The sequence below is a fragment of the Rhinolophus sinicus genome, linkage group LG01 (assembly GCF_036562045.2).
Source record: "Rhinolophus sinicus isolate RSC01 linkage group LG01, ASM3656204v1, whole genome shotgun sequence".
NCBI classification, from domain to species: domain Eukaryota; kingdom Metazoa; phylum Chordata; class Mammalia; order Chiroptera; family Rhinolophidae; genus Rhinolophus; species Rhinolophus sinicus.
Genome location: NC_133751.1, coordinates 146,987,164 through 147,006,361, shown reverse-complemented (window position 1 = coordinate 147,006,361; position 19,198 = coordinate 146,987,164). Strand labels below are relative to the sequence as shown.

The 19,198-nt window shown below is 35.6% G+C and overlaps 1 protein-coding gene across 1 annotated transcript in view; it reads left to right on the top strand.

The window, feature by feature from the left end:
* The first annotated feature begins 2,601 nt into the window (after window positions 1-2,601).
* WDSUB1 (WD repeat, sterile alpha motif and U-box domain containing 1) overlaps window positions 2,602-19,198 on the top strand; it is a 47,795-nt gene continuing 31,198 nt past the window's right edge. Inside the window, 6 exon segments of the mRNA XM_074328884.1 lie at window positions 2,602-2,796; window positions 2,865-3,171; window positions 5,234-5,408; window positions 7,419-7,603; window positions 10,070-10,162; window positions 13,990-14,083. Coding sequence (XP_074184985.1) covers window positions 2,602-2,796; window positions 2,865-3,171; window positions 5,234-5,408; window positions 7,419-7,603; window positions 10,070-10,162; window positions 13,990-14,083 — 1,049 coding nt within the window.

The window sequence follows — 19,198 nt, the reverse complement described above, 5'->3', positions numbered from 1 at the left end:
TGATTTCACTTCCACTCTTGCCAAGTTTAACAAGAAATTGAATGTTTGTTCGTTTTTCTAATTCAAGCTCGGACAGACATTCTCGCTATGGCACACAAAAACACTCAGCAACAATAATGAATGCCACTCAGCAAAACACCGTCACATGTCGACACGAACACAGCTGTGAGACACTGATATACCAAGGTTATGAAACCTTACTGAGCTGTTTGTACAGTGCTGCCAACGTAAGCACACGATGGCAAGTTCACGAACTTAATTGTCCTACTTCATATTGTATTGTGTTGAGCTTGAATCATTCTTGGAAACTGAACATGCACATACCCTGTTTCCCCGAAAATAAGACCTAGCTGGACAATCAGCTGTAATGCGTCTTTTGGAGCAAAAATTAATATAAGACATATAAGACATATTACATATTAATTTTTGCTCCAAAAGACGCATTACAGCTGATTGTCCAGCTAGGTCTTATTTTCGGGGAAACAGGGTAGTTATTACATCCTGTACTCTACCCTGCCCAACTGTTCTGGTAACTCTGGACTTGGGTCACCTGCAAAGTAAAACAACCCAAATACATCCCTGAGTATTTACTGTGAAAACTGGGTATTTCCCAAGTTCATCCCTCAACAGGCCCATACTTCAAGCCTATTTAAGATCCATGCTTACACCCACCTTTCCTAATTACTCCAAAGCCCATCATCTCTCTCTCCTTTGAGCTTTCGCTTACTCTCAACCATAGATTTTAGTAATCAGTGACTCACTAGTAATTGATTTACACCTATTCTTTTCCCATTACAATTGTATTTTGAGAGAATGTATCACTTACTATTTAATTGAACAGTTAGTTTTTCTTTAAATATATTATTTAAAATTGTTTTTTATATTTCTCAAGTAGCATTATTACAAGAAACAGAACTTAATGATAAATAAGATTAATTATTGACCACAGTTAATTAAAGCAATGAATACATAAAATATTCAAATTTTTAATATTCCAAGTCAAAGTTCCAACTATTTTGACACTCTGTCCTGTGAGAGAAGATAACTAGTTCAGTGATCAAAGACCTCTATTAATTCTTACAATATTTCTCTAGTATATTGGCAAGATACTTTAATTAACATATCCCAAATTGCAAACTCATAGACTAGATCAGCTGTAATAAGGCTTCCCTTTCTGAAATTGCCTTTTCCTGCAGGATAGGCAAAGCTGACCATATTGTCTTTGAAATCTCCGTGCTAAACTACTGGCATGCGTAGTCAGGGGTTTCTTTTACATATTTTGCTTAAAGAATATTATAACAATTTTACTCATCAAATTAGTGAAGATAAAAAATATTAACAATTTTCTTAGTAGATATTCATGAACATGGATAAGGATTTATGTACAAAGTTGTTTAATCCATTTTCGTTTATAATCACAAAATATTGAAATAACCATCCACAACAGGGAAAATGTTAAATAAACTACGGCATGTTTCTGGAAATGTGGACCATTAGGCAGAAAAATACGATACTGAAGAAATTTTAGACATGGAAAATGCTTGGGATATATGTTTAAGTTTAAAAAGACAGTTTGCAGGAATTTTTGTAAATTGATTAATATTTTCTACAGAGAGCTCTATTATTTTTACAAGCAAAAAGTTGTTTTTAGAAAAATACTGCTGGGGAATGCTTTGGTATGTAATCAGGTGTTCAAAGTCTCAATCATGAGGCACTTGTTAATTTAAAAATCACAGGAGCATCTCAAAGCCATGGATTTTGATCTCCTTTTCCTTTTGTCTTTTTTTCATTACAAATAATTTCTAGCTATCTCAAATTCACCTTTAAATTTGAGCATAGGTTATTACTCTTCAAATATATAACTTTGTTTTTTCAGTTTGATAAATTTGAATGTTTCCTCATTAAAGAAAACTAAATTTCCATGGATTAAAAATAAAAGTTACTTGTATCTTTGATTGTCATCTGAACATACATAGTCCTATACTGTGTCATACATTTAGTTAACAAGCGTATGTCTAGGAACTTTTTTCTAGACAACTTTTTAATTACAAAAGGAATTGGCAAGACCACTAATTGTCAATTACACAATTGTCAATTACACCTGGAAACCATGGTCCATTTGTGACGCTAGAAAACAATCGGAAAGGCTGGAGAACATGCGCATCGAATTTAGGTGATACCAAGATGTCCATTCGGACCTGTCCCGTGACAGCGGGAACCGCAGGACTGGGGCCCAGGTGCCAGCAGCCTGTCCTGGAAGGAGATATTTGGGAAACCTTCGCTTAAAGGCGAGGGCAAAAAGACACCCAGTCATGGGCCGCTGAGGTCAGAGCTAGTCCAAACTGAAAAGACCAATCAGAGAGGTGACTGAAAGAACAGATTATGGTGAACTACGGGAGGGAAGAGATTCATAAATTTTGAGCTGGAATAACTGGATAGTTGATATTGTGCCCCTTTAAAACCACATTTCAGACACTCGCTAGACCTTAGGACCTCAGCTTCTTTAACTGAAAAAAAATTTCAACTAAAGACTCTTCCCCACTCAAAACCCATCCCAATCCTCCAGCCAGAATTTAGAGATTAGAAAGCGGAAGGGCACGCATGCGCCGCGACGTGTTCCGTCCCTGGGGGCGTGGCCTGTCCCTTTGCTTCGAGGTGGGAGCGGGCGCCAGCCCCGCCCTTTTCACCTGCACCGGCCTCACCTGCGCGGGCCCGCCCGCCTCACCTGTGGGTCACGTGGCTCACGCCGCTAGCTGGGCACCAGAGGGCGGATCCCGCGCGCCGCCTGTCTTCCAGGTGAAAGGGGCGGCTCCCATTGGCTTGTTTAATAGCCGGCAGCGTCTGGTCGGGGAGCGCGACCGTGATCAACCCACGGAACCTCCTTGATCGGGGGCTCTGAACCCTCCGTCTCTCTGCGTCTGGATCTAAGCGCGCGACGGGGACCCGCCCGGACCTTGACGGGAGCGAGGCACTGTTGTGCGGCCTCGGCCCGGGAGCCGAGCGGGGCCTGCCGGCCGGGCGTGGAAGCCCGAGCTGGGCCCTGCGCGAGCACCGGTCCCCGCGCCCGGAAGGCCCGGCTCCCCGCCGGCCGCGGGGTGAGCGCGGGGTCCCGAGGCCGCCCTCCCGCCAGGGTCACTTAGTCTGCAGAGTTGGTCCCTGCGTGCGGGGGCAGTAAGTCGGGGGCTTTATTTTGGGGGATTCTTGGCACATTTCGCTTTTGATTTGGATTAGATGAGGATGAGTGTGTTGCCACAGGCGAATTGATCGCGTTTGCCTGGAGATTGGCTTTAGTGCACGCCCACACCCCGAGGCTTCCGACTGCGTGGCCTCAAACTGCAAAGGCAGTTAAGTGCCACCAGGGTGTGGAAGCCAAAGTTTGTTTGGAAAATTACCTATGTGCACTTTGCACAACTGGGATTTGGGACTACACCAGAAAGCACCACCTGCTCTTTTTTGTTTTCAGTGCAATAATACAGGCCATCATCTACCAGGATTTTTCACCTGTGTTTTTGTTTGTGATTCAGGCTTTTTTGGAGTTTATGTTTGAAAAAAAAGGCCGAACCTTTGGGGTAAGATGAAAATGGGAAAAGCCTCCAGTTTTTGTTTGTAGAGATTTCTGTAAATAAGATTAGAACAAGAGATTATGAATTTTAAAATCCAAGGTTATACCCACGCCTTCAAGGGCTGTTTATCACTCATTCTATACCATTTTTTTTTCACTGTTTTTTTTTTAAAGTATTGGTAGCTTTGTTTTAAATTTATAATCATTTCGTATTACGTTCATATAATATTTAAAGGCCAGAACTCAACTGGATTTGAAATATATATATGCATATATATATATTCAACAAATACTTATTTGAGCACCGCAGGTTTTGCATGCAGTGGATACAGAAATGAGAGAGATGGACAAGACCTCTACTCCTTAAGAGCTTACATTCTAATGGAGGGGAGGCAAATAACGAGAACAGCAGATGGTGGTAGTTACTACCCTGTGGATTAAATTAAAGTGATGTGCTAGGCTAGAGAGTGGCTGCTTTAGATTGCAAAAACCTGCAATGAGGAGGGACACGGAAATTGAGATCTGAGTGAGAAATAGGATCCCAAAATCCAAGGGACGAGAATTTCAACATAGGAAAGCCACTTCATGAAGATGGGAAACCGGAATCTGTTTGACCAGGGAGGCTGGATAGAAGCCAGGGAGAGGGAGTGGCAGGCAAGAGCCAGATCATACAGGGTTTTGTAAGCTGTGGTGAGTTTGGATTGTATTCTAAATTAGTAAATTTGCTTTTAAGTGCAGTCTGGCTAAGACCATTTTTGCCACTCCTTATCTTTGGTTTCCTTCTCGGTTTCCTGGATTTATTAATTTGGTTCTTCACCTCAAATCTTTTATATCATTTTATTCTTTATCACACAAGATAATGAGCTATGACATAGTTTACAATGCTGCTACTTAAATTTTGAATGAAACCATTGTTAGTCTTTATGAAGGAACCCTACAGTTCTGCATCTTAAAGGCAGAGCAATAATAACCTTGGCTCCATCCGCTGGAAGGAGCGGCTGAGACGGTTTGTTAAAATTGTGAAAAATCTTTTTTGGGTTGAGATGAGCAGATCTGGAATAAGGCAGTGAGGAGACGTAGAGTTAAGGAAAAGGCTTCAAAGATGAAGTAAATACCTGAGGTTTTGGATGTTCATTGTCAAATCAGTTTGAAGTTATTTGACAAAGTTCTTTTTTAGGAATTATGGAATTTTATTGGTGTGGCAATGGTGACAATGGTCATCATCAGAGGTTATACTTTTATAAATGTGTTATTTCTCTCCACATTATCCTTATCCATGGTATAATAGATTGTCCTTTAAAAATATGAATGTAGGCGCTTTCACTGAACAAATTCTTAAATCGATTTTGGCCCTTTTACATGGATTCAGATTGCATTTATTTGCCTTCTAGGATAAGTAAACATTATCTATTTTTAAATTGCAGGGTATTTTACTTCAAATGAAGAACATGGTGAAACTAATTTACACATTAGCTGATCACGGTGATGATATCAACTGCTGTGCCTTCTCCTCGTCCCTCTTGGCTTCTTGTTCCTTGGACAAAACAATTCGCCTGTACTCCCTAAGTGGCTTTACTGAAGTGCCACACTCTCCACTGAAATTTCACACCTATGCGGTCCATTGCTGCTGTTTCTCCCCTTCAGGACACATTTTGGCTTCATGTTCAACAGATGGTACCACTGTCCTGTGGAATCCGCACGATGGACAGACGTTGTCAGTGATGGAACAGCCCAGTGGGAGCCCCGTGAGGGTGTGCCGCTTCTCCCCAGATGCCACCTGTTTTGTGTCAGGTGCAGCTGATGGAACTGTTGTTTTGTGGAACGCGCAGTCGTACAGGTTGTATAGGTAGGACTGTTTAAACCCTTTCCATTTTCAATCCTTTTAACAGGTCTCCCAAACAAAGGGGAAAAAAGAAGCATATTTTGATGACTTTAAGAATCAGATAAGTTTCAGACAATGCAAGGAAACATTTTGACCTGTCTTCTGAAGATCATAAAAACTGATGTTTAGTATGATTCTCATAGATTGGCTTGGCTCGGAGAATTTTAAATTTTCAGTCTTTCTTTTGTAAAATAAGGGTTAATCTTGTTACACTTCTATGGATTTTTACTGTGGTGAGGAAAGAAAACAATCTTTTGAATAGGATTAGTAATTTTAGGTTTTATTTTTGTAGCTCATGGCTCAAGTATTCTTAATAATGAAGTTATTGTAGGTAAGTCTTACTAAAGAGACACAGCTATTTCCTGAAGAGAATTCTTGCTGAGTGAATGACCAAGCCCAGAAAAAAAGAACCTTGTGAGGAGTGTGGTGTTGTATTATCATTTCTAAAACAAACAAACAACCCAACACCTGAAAAACTCCTTTTGGATAAAAACAAATCAATTAATTACATAAGTAATGTTCTGTTACAACTTACCAACATTAAAACCAGATATTTTTATCTTTATATTGTGGTGAAATGTTTATAACATAAAATTTACCAATTTTAAGTGTACATTAAGCAGTTCAGTGACATTAAGCACTTTAAAAATCATAAATATTTCAATGTTACCAATTAAAATAGCCTAATATACCTTACCCTTTCCCTAACCCCCAACATCAGAGCACAAATGTCAGCTGGTAAATAACTTACTTATTTAGATGTAGGTCTTTGGGTAGAAAGTGCTTTGTTTCAGGTGGTGGTTAATAAACATTTTAAAGAGAAAGCACAGAAACAGTGAAATGTTTGAATGAAATACAGCTGTCAGCTGAGGAATCTTCTTTTTCACTTATCAGGTGATGCATTCTGCAATATCTATTGCAATAGATTTAAGCACTGGATGGGACACTGCACTCATTGTTGGATTTTTACCGGTTTATTTGTCCTAGGTAATTGAGAAAATGATACCGTTAGCATGGTAGCACAGTGATTCTGTATCTTCCCAAGATAATTTTAATTTGTTCATAATATTTTCTTTTCATAAAGAATTTATATTTGAAGCTGAAAGTCCTTACTGTTGCTTCTGGGTGATTTTAATACAAAAGTTGAAAGTACTTTTTACCCCAATACCATGTTTTTCTTTCTTTTTTTTTAAAAATTAAAGTTTATTGGGGTGAAAATTGTTAGTAAAGTTACAAAGATTTCAGGTGTACAATTCTGTAATACATTATCTCTATCTCACATTGTGTTCACCACAAAGAGTCAGTTCTCTTTTCATCACCACATATTAGACCCTCTTCTAGAACTCCTCTTCCCCTTACCCTCTAGTAACCCCTAAACTATTGTCTATGTCTATGAGTTTTTGTTTCTTCATTTGTTTATCTTGTTCTTTTGTTGTTTTCAGTTTTATATACCACATATCAGTGAAATCATATGGTTCTCTACTTTTTCTGTCTGACTTATTTCGCTTAGCATGATATTCTCAAGATCCATCCATGTTGTCACAAGTGGTCCTATTTCATCTTTTCTTACTGCCAAATAGTATTCCAATGTTTTTCAATAAAAATAGTTTCATCTTTTTTTTTTTAAATAGGCAACTATAATTGATATTGTTGGTTATCATTGCTTTTGTTAAGTTTTGAAGATTTCAGTATGTTCATACTGACTTGCCATATGGAAAAATATGAAGATATGTGAACTTTGGTTTGGATCCCTATAGTTTAGGCTTGAACATGTTAAGATAATGTTTAAATCCTCTTATTTTTAAAAAGTATGTCTCAGTTTGTAGCAAATAAATGATATTTTATTTCTATAGGCATTTATTGCCCTTTCTTTCTAGTTCTGTGATAGACATTTATCAAGCTGCTCTTAGAGATGGTGAAATAAAATAAAAGATGCTCTGACATGAAAACCTCCTTTTCTTGCTTTTATTCCAGATGTGGTAGTGTTAAGGATGGCTCCTTGGTGGCCTGTGCGTTTTCTCCTAATGGAAGCCTCTTTGTCACTGGCTCCTCATGTGGAGATTTAACCGTGTGGGATGATAAAATGAGGTGTCTGCATAGTGAAAAAGCACATGATCTTGGAATTACCTGCTGCGATTTTTCTTCACAGCCAGTTTCTGGTTAGTTATTTTGTTCTTTTAAGCATTAGTGAATCCTGTTTGTAATCTGTATGACTCTTGTTCTTTTATTCATTTTCACTTCATCATTAATAAAACAAAGGACTGTCTTAATTCATTCATTTTAAGGACTCATCCTTTATGTTTTTTGATCAAAATGAAATAAAGAAATATATGGGGAAATCAGGTTCTTTAGTATATGTAGGGGATGACTCAACTTGGTACAATACATCTGGATTCCTTGATAGGGTAATTTAGAGGTCTTAATCCTACTGGTTGTACTGTGATTTATTTATTTATTTATATTATTAATTTTTTTAAGGAGGGTGCAGCTCACAGTAGCCCATGCTGGGATCGAACCGGCAACCTTGGTGTTATTAGCACCACACTCTAACCAACTGAGCTAACAGGCCGCCCTATACTGTGATTTTTAAAATATAGTATACTGATACTTAAATAGAGGTATGAAGTTAAAATGGAAACAGCAGCTACATTTTCCATTTACTTATTTAATCTTTCAAAAGCTAAATTTATAAAATAAGATGTTTGACAGCACAATTAGTTTTTAGAAAAATAACAAACTCCTCAATATAGATACTTGGTTTTAAATAGATAGAGTGAATTGGGACATTTCCTTCTTTTATTTTTGTCTTCTATGTTAGGATGCAATTTCCATTTCCCCCTCCCTCCAGTCTTGTTGCCAGACCAGTGCTAGCCTGTAGCAATATAATGCAAACTATACTTGTAAATTTCAAATTTTCTAGAAGTAGGTAAATTAAAGTTTTTCTGGTAGTAGGTGAAGTATATGTTAATTTTAATTATGTATTTTATTTTACCCAAAATAGATATTAACCTTGAAATAGATATTAACCTTTTGTGTAAATTCCCTGAAGCAGATTGATACATGCTTTAAAAGGGATTGTTATAGGAATTTGTGAGAATTGCTATATTTTCTTAAAAGACAAAGTATGAATTTTAATTTATTATTGTTTAATTGGCATGTGTTAATATCTGTAAATACTTACAACGTATTGACTCTTTTCTCTTTGTGATATTTTGCTCAAATAAGGAAAAATAATCCCATTTGTGCCTGAGGATAAATGATCTCTCCAGATTTTAAATGATAAAATTTGGATTAGGTTATTATTGTAATTTAAATATCTTCCTCAAGAAACATATATTTCTAAATATATGTAGATATTTAGCATAGGCACATTGTAAGCTCCATAATTTTCTATTGTCCTAGCTGAATTCTCACTAAACTTTGAAATTAACTTCAAAGGATCTATTTAGTCAAGAAACAATGAAAAAAATAGTCTTCTTAATTGACTCTATTACTTAAATATTTTACTCAGCCGTTTATTGAGTAAAATGTTTGTATTAAAAAAACTTAATGTCTATATCCATCAAGATGTCTCTGAGAAAGGATGTCTTTTGGCTGAACCTGTGCTATAAAAACAGAAATGTTACTGAAATATGGAAGTCCCATGGAGTTAGAAAAACTTTCAATGAGAAAGAAGTTGATTTGTTATATGTTAATAAAGTATATGTGCTTTCACCAAGACAGAGTCCATAGAAAAAAAATTATATACCCTTGTGTATAAATTAAATACCATATACTGAATATTTGCAATACCTTGTCTTAAGATGGTTATTATGTTTCTTAATTGTATCTTACTACATGTGAGTGCCAAAACTTTCTTTGATGAAGTGACATCTGTGGTGCAACTCATATAAAATTAAGTTGATGGTATCAATATTTACATTACCCACAAGTATTTAGGAGCTTATCTAGTGGGAATATAACATACACTGAAATTATCCATCTAAGCGTAAACTAGTAGGTTTTTTTGGGGGACACTAAATCTACTGATTCAATTCCCTAATTTATATAATATTTTCCACCAAATCATATGGACTGAATTGATGTTATTTTGGATTTATACAGTTCTAGCCTTTGTCTTGATTAAATCATATGGGATAATAATCTCTCATTATTATTCCATATGAATTATAGACTAAGCTTTTAAGAAATGGATATATCCCTTAAAAGGTTAAGTTGGGAATAATTAAGCATTTAACACTCATCATAAATGACTTTTTTTCTAATTTTTTTCTATCAATGCTAACTCGTGGACTCTAAAAATTGGGTTGAAGGATACCCTAGGCTTAGAGTCTCAATATTGGTCCCTGCACCCTTCAGTTATATCCTTAGTGGAAGGTACATAAAAAAGACATTTTGTTTTAGCAATTTTAGGAGTTAAAGTTATAATCCTTTGAAGTACCTTGTTCAAAAGAAATTCTTTAACCGACACTTCATTATATGGTATAAGGTAATTGATGTTGCTTGTGAATATGGTTTAAATGAATAGAATGAACAGATCTCAGTATAAGAAATTGAAAATTTTTTGGTTTAAATGTTTTTTATCAATTTTTGTGTATTTATTTTTAACAAATTTACATTTTTAGATGGAGAACAAGGTCTTCAGTTTTTTCGATTGGCATCATGTGGTCAGGATTGCCAGATCAAAATTTGGGTTGTTTCTTTTACCCATATGTCAGGTATGTATTCAACTAGTAGTTCTCTAAAATTGTGTCTCAGATAAAATTTCTACTTTAATTAGTCTTTTACCTAAGGAATCTGGATATCTAAAAGTGATTATAAAAATGTTTTAAGGACTTTTAATCAGAGTAGTACATGGGCATGATTTAAAAATTGTGTACTCACTGTTGATTGTGGCCTCACCTCTACCACACACAGTCCTGCTTACCACAGGTTACCCCTTTGCAATTTATCAACTTTTGGTGGTTTTCACAGTTTCTACACCACATTTTAAATGTATTCACTGTAGTTATTGTTTATTGATAGTGTGTGGATCTTTTCCTCATGTGTTATACTACTCCTTCAGGTGATTACATTAATACTGGAATGCAGTATTCCTTTATGTTAATTATTTAATAATTTCTTCTCCACTTCCTCTTTTTTCATAACTCACATTAATTGTTGGACCTCCTGATGTGATTCTTTGTCTATTTCCTCCCCCACACACATTTATCTTTTTATCTTTTTTTCTACTTTATGGAAAAATTCCTCAGCTTTATCTTTTAATCTTCTTTTGATTTTTTTTATACCATCAGGCATATTCAATTTCTAAAAGCTCATCTTCTCCTTTGTATCTGTTTCATAGTGTCCTTTATTTTGTTATATGAATAGAAGATCCTCTCTATTCCTCAGGATGCCAATTAGAGGCTTTTTGTTTTGTTTTGTTTTGAAGTTCCCTTCTGTTTCCTGATCATCTTTGTTTGTTCTTGGGCCCTTTGTTTTTGTTTACTCTGATCTTTCTCTTTCATATGGTTACCTTCTTCAAATGTCTGGTGAACCTTAGTATGCCATTTACATTTAAGAATTAGACAATAATAAGATGTTTAGAAGCTCTGTGCACATGTTGGTTTGCTGTCGCTGGCTTCTGTTTAGGATAAGGAGGTGTTGTTGGCCCTTATTGGGGAGGAATTGAGGGCTTAGAGAATTGGGTGCTGTGTAGCTCTGGAGCTGCCATGGAGCAACCGAGGCAGTAGTTATTTTCCTTAGAAATGTTTTGCCTGGAGAGAAGCATCTGGCTTTCGAGCTGCATACTCTGGTGGGGTCAGGCGGGGGTTGGAGGCAGACACTGAGAATTTCATAATCAGACTTAGTTACTTTTTCTGTTTCCAGGTTATATCTGTGTCATTCTGACTTTCCTTTCCCCCAGTTGTTGACAGTCTCAAGTCTTTTGGGAGCTTTCTAGGGCAGATTAGCTTTTTCTTGATATTCTGGGCTGTTACTCCACCATACTGCTGCATCAATTAATGTGCTTCCTGCCTTCCCAATTTAGGAATTGGTTTCAATTTCTGGTTTGGTGATTCTCCCTTCCTGTTCCCTTCATTGATGTGAATTTATATCTTTATTAATTCACTCATTATCATTTTAATGGGAAATCATTTATATGGTCAATTGGGCTTCTTGCTTTAGATGCCTAATGTTCTTATTTTGTTATTTGTTAACTATTAAGTTCCAGTTAAATCACAGACTACATTTCGTTCATAATTATTGTCAAAGATAAACAAAGCTGGGCACTAGTTAAAGTGGTAAGGACAGATTTATTTATTTATTTATTTATTTATTGGTAAAAACAGATTTTAGTCAGTGATACACTATTGCGGTGGGAAGAGAGTCCAGCATGAACTGATCACAACTTCAGTTTATACAGAGGTGACTGGGTGTTTTAAGTGGAGAAGGAGGGAATAAGGCGGGGGGGCGGGGGAGGAGTAAGTAGGGGCTCTGAAGAGTCAGAGAAGTGAAAAATTGCAAAAAGCAGGAAGGGGGCTAGTGATCCATGTGAAACCCATCTGGGTTTGCTAATCTGTGCTTGTGGAAGTTAGGCTCCTACCCTCCCACAGAGCCTGGGAGTCAGGGGCCCTATCTTCAGGTGTTGGTGGGAACAAACAGCAGATTTTTGGGGAAGCCTTTATTTTTTCTCACGCAGGCACTTTTAAGGGGCTAGTGTCCAGGAGATGCAACCTTGAGCTACTGTGTTTCCCCAAAAATAAGACCTAGCCAGGCAATCAGCTCTAATGCGTCTTTTGGAGCAAAAATTAATATAAGACCAGGTCTTATTTTACTATAAGACCAGGTCTTATTTTACTATAAGACCGGGTCTTTATAATATAATATAATATAAACCAGGTCTTATATTAATTTTTGCTCCAAAAGATGCATTCAAGCTGATTTTCCAGCTAGCTCTTATTTTCGGGGAAACAGGGTATTAGAAAACTGTTTTAAAGTCTTTATAGGCCAAGATCAAGACCTAGTCAAACAGAGGGCTCAGAATAGCCTGGCGAGACTTTGGTCAAGGAGAAAATCTTTGTCATTATACTAGTATATAGAGAAGGGCATTTTATCAGGAAACAAATACATTTCTTTTAGTGGAAATTTAGTTAATTCATTGCCTATTAGGTTACATGTAGTAGTTCTTTTAATGCGTTCAATGACATGTTGATGAGGATAAGAGTTCTTTTACTTATCCTGTTATTCTGCTCCTATCAAAGTAAAATTCTTGTAAGAAACCATGAATATAGTCATATATGTGGATGCTCTAAACACAATGTATCTTTAATAAAATTGTTCAAAAGTAAAGCTTTTCATACATTGTCTGGAAAATGTGTTTCTACACTGACTCTTTAAAAAACATACATAACAGTTTATAAACATGCAGTTAAAGCCTTTTTACAAAGCATTTATCATTTGTAATTAATTTTAATTGCTTATTTGTACAGAGGAGTAGATAGACATAAGGATCTTATACTTGAGAATATAACCTCTTCTTATGGTCACACTTGAGAATATAACCTCTTATGGTCATATTCCCAGTTTTTCGGTCTTCATTTGGTTTGAAACTTAACATTTTTGCTTTGATTAATTGTGCCTACTTATTAATATGTACATTCCACACAGTGCCTTTGATGCCCACGTCTGTTCTCCCAGATAAAAATACGTATTTTTCTCTTTTGAATAGAAATAAAATGCATATTTAATAATAAAGAAGTAAAATAAATGCATGTATTTTGCTATTTGTTGGAACTTTTACTTGCTCTAATGACCTTTTTGTTTAGTTAAATTCTTGGATCTAAAGAGCCATTAACACTTCAAAAAAGTTTTTATTAGGTCTAAGAAAATTATAGATTTCACTTAGTTCCTTGTCTCCCCAGGCGAACTTCTTATTATTTTTATAGGTTAGGTTGTCACTAAAATATATTGAATTCCCTTGGTTTACCTTTAAAATAGTTGTGATATATCTCTTCAGTACTTATAGAAAGCATAAAAAAGATTTTAGTGTAACTATACTTGATTGGAGTGTTATAAGACATATTAGGTTTATAAGATTATAAATTACCACTGATTATTTTTTATTTATGGAATGAGAAAATGTTTTCTTACTATCAGATTTTAAAAACTATAGATATTTGATTCTTTTTAGACATTTGGGCAATTGGTACATATATTAGCTAAAATATATATGTATTTTCAAATTAAAAATCAAGATTATAGCATAAATTAACATTTCAGAGTAGTTTAAAATGTTATATTTTGAAAGTAATTGGATAATTATAACAACCCCTTGCCTAGGGTTTGCTGAGCACACCATTTTCTCTACTCAGTATTGAATTTTTGAAACCATTTAACCACACTGCATTCTACTACCTGAGTTGCATGCAGATGGTTTTCGCTTGAGTCCTTTAGGCACTCAAAGACTATTGAATGATTATTGAATAAATAAGTGAAATAGCTTTGACTTAAGAATGAATTCTAAGCATGGTCAGCTTGATACTGTTTCTTGCCTTGTAATTTGCAGGATTTGAATTAAAATACAAGAGTACACTGCGTGGGCACCACGCCCCTGTTCTGGCTTGTGCTTTTTCTCATAATGGGCAGATGCTCGTCTCGGGGTAAGCTATTGAAGTTCCTTAAAGCTTTTTGATAGGAAATAAGACAGATGTACAGAAAAGTATGCAAAACATGAAGAGAATAGCTTCATAAATGACTGCGATACAAACCTGTGTAACCACTACTCTGGTCAAGAAATGGAACATTGCTGGTTCCGCTCCGGAATCCTCCCTTTCCAAGCACCCGCCTTCTGGGGACAGCACCTCAGGTTATACGCAGTGTTGTGTTCTCCTTTTTAAACTGACCAGAGACAAATTGTACAGTGTGGATTATTTTGTGGCTGGCTGCCTTTACTCCCCATTATGTTTGTGACCTTCCTTCATCTTCCTGCATATAGCTATGGTGTACTGATTTTCATTGCTGTTTAATACTCCATTGCATGTGTATACTATAGTATATTCCTTTGAATGTTGACAAGCATGTAGATTATTTCCGGTTGAGAAGCATTACAATAACAATTCCGTGACTATCTCTGTATCTCCTGGTATACATGTTTGTGTGCTTCTGTAGGATAAATACATAGGAATAGAATTGATGGCTCATAGCATAGTTGTATTTTCAAATTTGGCAGGTAACACCAAATTCTTTTCAAAGTAGTTGAATATTCCTATAGCAGTGTTATTTCACATCCTAGCCTATACTTGGTATGGTGGGTCTTTTTAATTTTAACCATTCTGATGGGTGTGGAGTGTTATCTTACTATGGTTTGCATGTCCCTGAAACAATGATGGTAGAACCGTTTCAGAAATTTATTGGCCATGTGTATTTCCTCTTTTGTGAAGTACCTGTTCTTGAAGTCTCTTGCCCATTTTTCTTCTGGATTATCTCTTACTGATTTGTTGTTAGAAAAAAATACACACACACACACACACACACACACACACGTATACACATACGTGTATCTTACTATGGTTTGCATGTCCCTGAAACAATGATGGTAGATACACATCTTACTAAGATACACATATCTTACTATGGTTTGCATGTCCCTGAAACAATGATGGTAGAACCGTTTCAGAAATTTATTGGCCATGTTTATTTCCTCTTTTGTGAAGTACCTGTTCTTGAAGTCTCTTGCCCATTTTTCTTCTGGATTATCTCTTACTGATTTGTTGTTAGAAAAAAATACACACACACACACACACACACACACACGTATACACATATATACATATGGTATATACATATGTTTTTTTTCTGTATTTCTATGTATGAGCCATGTATTTGTTATATGTGTTGCAAATATCTCTTCTTACCATGTGAATTTGCCTTTTCACAGTTTATAATTTTAGTATAGTTGGTTTCTTTATGTTTGGAGGTCATGAAGATATTATCTTCTAAAACTTTCTTTGTTCTTTCTCAAATTTGATTTGTATGTGTAATGTGTGATAGGAATCCAGTTTCATTTCTGTCCATATCGATGTCCAGTTATCCAGTGATACATATTGAAAGACCGCTTTTCGCCACCATTTTGATATGCTGCCTTGTCAGGAATCACTGACCCCATGTGTGTGGGTCTGTTTCTCAGCCTGCTATTCATTTTTTTTCTTTTTTTTCTGTTTATTCACTCTTGCTCTAGTACCATTCTGTCTTTCTGAAGCTTTATATTTTGGCGATTGCTGGCTTTTGACACTTCCATATAAATTTTAGAATTAGCTTGTCAAATTGCCTCCAATTCCCTCCCTCTACACACACAAACCTGTTTGGATTTTGATTGGAATTATATTGAGTCTGATAATTTTGGGGAGAATTGACATTTTTATGCTATTGATTTTTTCTAATCCATGAATATGGCGTATTTCTCCACTTATTTGTCTTGATTTCTTTTGGTTAATGTCTTCTATGTAGAGGCCCTCCTCATCTTTATTAGATTTATTTCTAGGTACTTAATTTTTTTGTTGCTGTTATAAAAGATGTGGCTAATATAGAGAAATACATGGGAAACAATGGCTTTATCTATAAAGATTCTAATTGTGGATTTTCTATGTACAAAATCATATCATGTTAATAATGATGGATTTTGTCTCTTTTCTAATCCTTATACCGTGGATGTCTCCTATGCTTTGTTGAACTGGCAAACACTACCAGGATAATGGAAATAGTTGTGAGAGCATCTTTGTCTGATTCCTCATTGCACCTGGGAAACTTTCATTATTCAATATGATCACTGTAGGTTTTTGGAAGATAACATTTATTAGCTCTTCTATTCCTTCTGGTTTGTAAGGAATTTTTTGTTTATCAACAATAGGTGTTATATTTTTATCAAATGATCTTTTTCTACATTGTTTGACATGATTATATTTTTCTCTTTTATTATGTTAGTGTGGTAAATTATATGAATTTTTCAAATGTAAAACCAACCTTGCTTTGTTATAATAAACACAAGGTAGTTAGGAAATATTTTTGTGCATATCTATAGAGTGGTCAGTTTTATTCTGTTGCTTCTTTGGTTGTAATTTTTTTATCCCTTGATAGCTGCTCACAAAATTTTCTCTTTGTGCTTTTCTACATTTACTTTAATAGACTTGGGTTTCTTTTAATGTAGTTTGCTTGGAGTGCACACTGAGTTTCTTAAATATGTGGAATAATATTTCATCAGTTTAGGGAAAATTCTTACTCATTATCTCTTCAGATATTGCCTCTGTTCTTTTCTTTCTCTCCTTTAATTCTGAGACTCCAATTAAATGCAACTTATATTTTTTACTGTAAACTTTACATCTCTTATCCTCGCCTTTATTTTTCATTCTTATATTTATTGTGCTTCATTCTGAATGGTTTCCCCTTTACTGTCTCTTTCTCCACTTTATCTAATGTGATTATTAAACTAGTCCATTGACAAGTCCTTAATTTTGGTTAATTTTTTGGTTCTTGAATTTCTGTTTGGCTATTTTTTTCAGGTCCACTGTGTCACTTTTTTTATGATTTCTAGTTCTGTGTTGAAAATAGTAATCTTGGCTTTTATTTTTCAAAGCTATGTATTCTGTGAAGCAAGTGCTTTGGGACACAGTAGCATGATTTAATTACTTTATATGTTCTGTTTGAATACTTTTGTATATTTTCTCCTTCCTGCCATTGGATTTTCTAAAACTTTCCTGTCTGATCTCACAAACCATAGCATTCAAACCCACATTGACGTCCCTTCACAGCAGCTTTGGCTCCAGCCAAGACATTGAGGCTCCAACGTGCACTTAACATGTTCTGGACTAAGCCTGATCATTCTTTCCCCAAATGCTCCAATCCTTGCCAAGTAATCTGCCATGTTGTCATTGTTTTAGATGTGACTCTTTCATCTCAAAAGATGAAAATAGTTTATCATCAAAAAGCAGTGATAGTAATTCTCCTTTGCCTTAGAATTGAAATCAGGGAAAGTTTAAACAAAGTTGGATTGCCTTCTATTGTTTTGGGGGGACATATTGTGCATTCCACTCTTAAGTAGAGAGATTAATTGGCAAAATGTATGAAATTCATCAAGTATTTATGGCTTTCTTAATGCCCAGCTCCCTGCCATTTGCGGTAGTGTGTATAAAAGGGAAGTATTAAACAATGCTTGTGCCCTTAAAGGTATTTTAATTCTCTATTGTGATGGTTGATGTTCGTACGTAGTGATAATCTAATACACTGCAAGATCCTGACTACCCTTACTCTCTGAATCATGGAAAAAGTGTTAAGTGAGACTCATACAGTTTTTGTGTTGTTCATTTTATAGCATTATAATGGGAGAAGAGAGGCCCAGAATCTTATTTCAGAAGGGAGGGGAAATAAATATCCCTCCTCTTCCTGACAAGATGCTGATTTATTTTTTAAATGTATTTTATAAATGTGAATGATAGATTGTCATGAATTAGGATTGTCATGAGTAAATAAATAGTCATGAATAAGGAGTGGCTTTAACAAGCGACCCTCTCTTGTTCTAGCATAAGGCTTAATATGGCCTTTCCAAAACTCAAATCGTCTTTTATTTCCTGTCTCTTTGCAACATTGTTAACAATCCCATTGAACAAATCAGCTTAGGTAGTAACATAAAAGTACATGTTGCAATTTGTATCATGAAGGGTTATCAGATATTATGTTGCTTAAAGTTAGATATCTTGTGAAAGCTTTAGTGAAATTTGAATACCCATCTCATCTGCTTTTTTCAGACTAAAAGTGTCAGGGTGTGTGCCCATTATAAACCAATTTTATTTTGAATATACTCATGGAGGATGATATTTTAGGAAGCGTGAAATCCAAAAATGTGGGATTTAGGAAGACAGAACTGTTTTAATCCCAGCCCTGCCACTTACTGCCTGTGTGACCTTGAACCAAGTTTTAGTTCTGTGATTTTGTTCAGCGTCACTTAAAAACATTTTTCTTTAATGTTATTTTTCAGTTACAGTTAACATCTTAGTTTCAGGTGTACAACATAAAGATTAGACACTTACATACCTTACAAAGTGATCACCCCCATAAATCTAGAACCCCTACATAGTTATTACAGTATTAGTGACTATATTCGCTATGCTGTACTCGACATCCCTGTGACTATTATTATATTTGGAAATTTGTACTTCTTAATCCCTTTCAGGTTTTCACCCATTTCCCCAGCTTCTCTCCTACCTGGTGGCCATGAATTTGTTCTCTGTAGTTATGAGTTTATTTCTGTTTTGTATATAAATTTATTTTGTTTTTCAGATTTCACACATAAGTGAAATCATATGGTATTTGTCTTTCTCTGACTTATTTCACTTAGCATTATACCTTCTAGGTCCATTCATGTGGTCGCAAATGGCAAGATTTCATTGTTTTATATGGCTGAGTAATATTCCATTGTATATATGTACCACATCTTTTTACCCATTCATCTATCAATGGACACTTAGGTTGCTTCCATGTCTCGGGTATTGTAAATAATGCTACAGGCTGCATATATCTTTTCAAATAGTGTTTTGGGTTTCTTTGGATAAATACTCAAGTGGAATTGCTGGGTCATAAGGTAGTTCTATTTTTAATTTTTTGAGGAACCTCCATACTATTGCCCATAGTGACTGCAACAATCATGTTTCCCTGAAAATCAGACCAGGTCTTATATTAATTTTTGCTCCAAAAGACGCATTAGGGCTTATTTTCAGGGGGTGTCT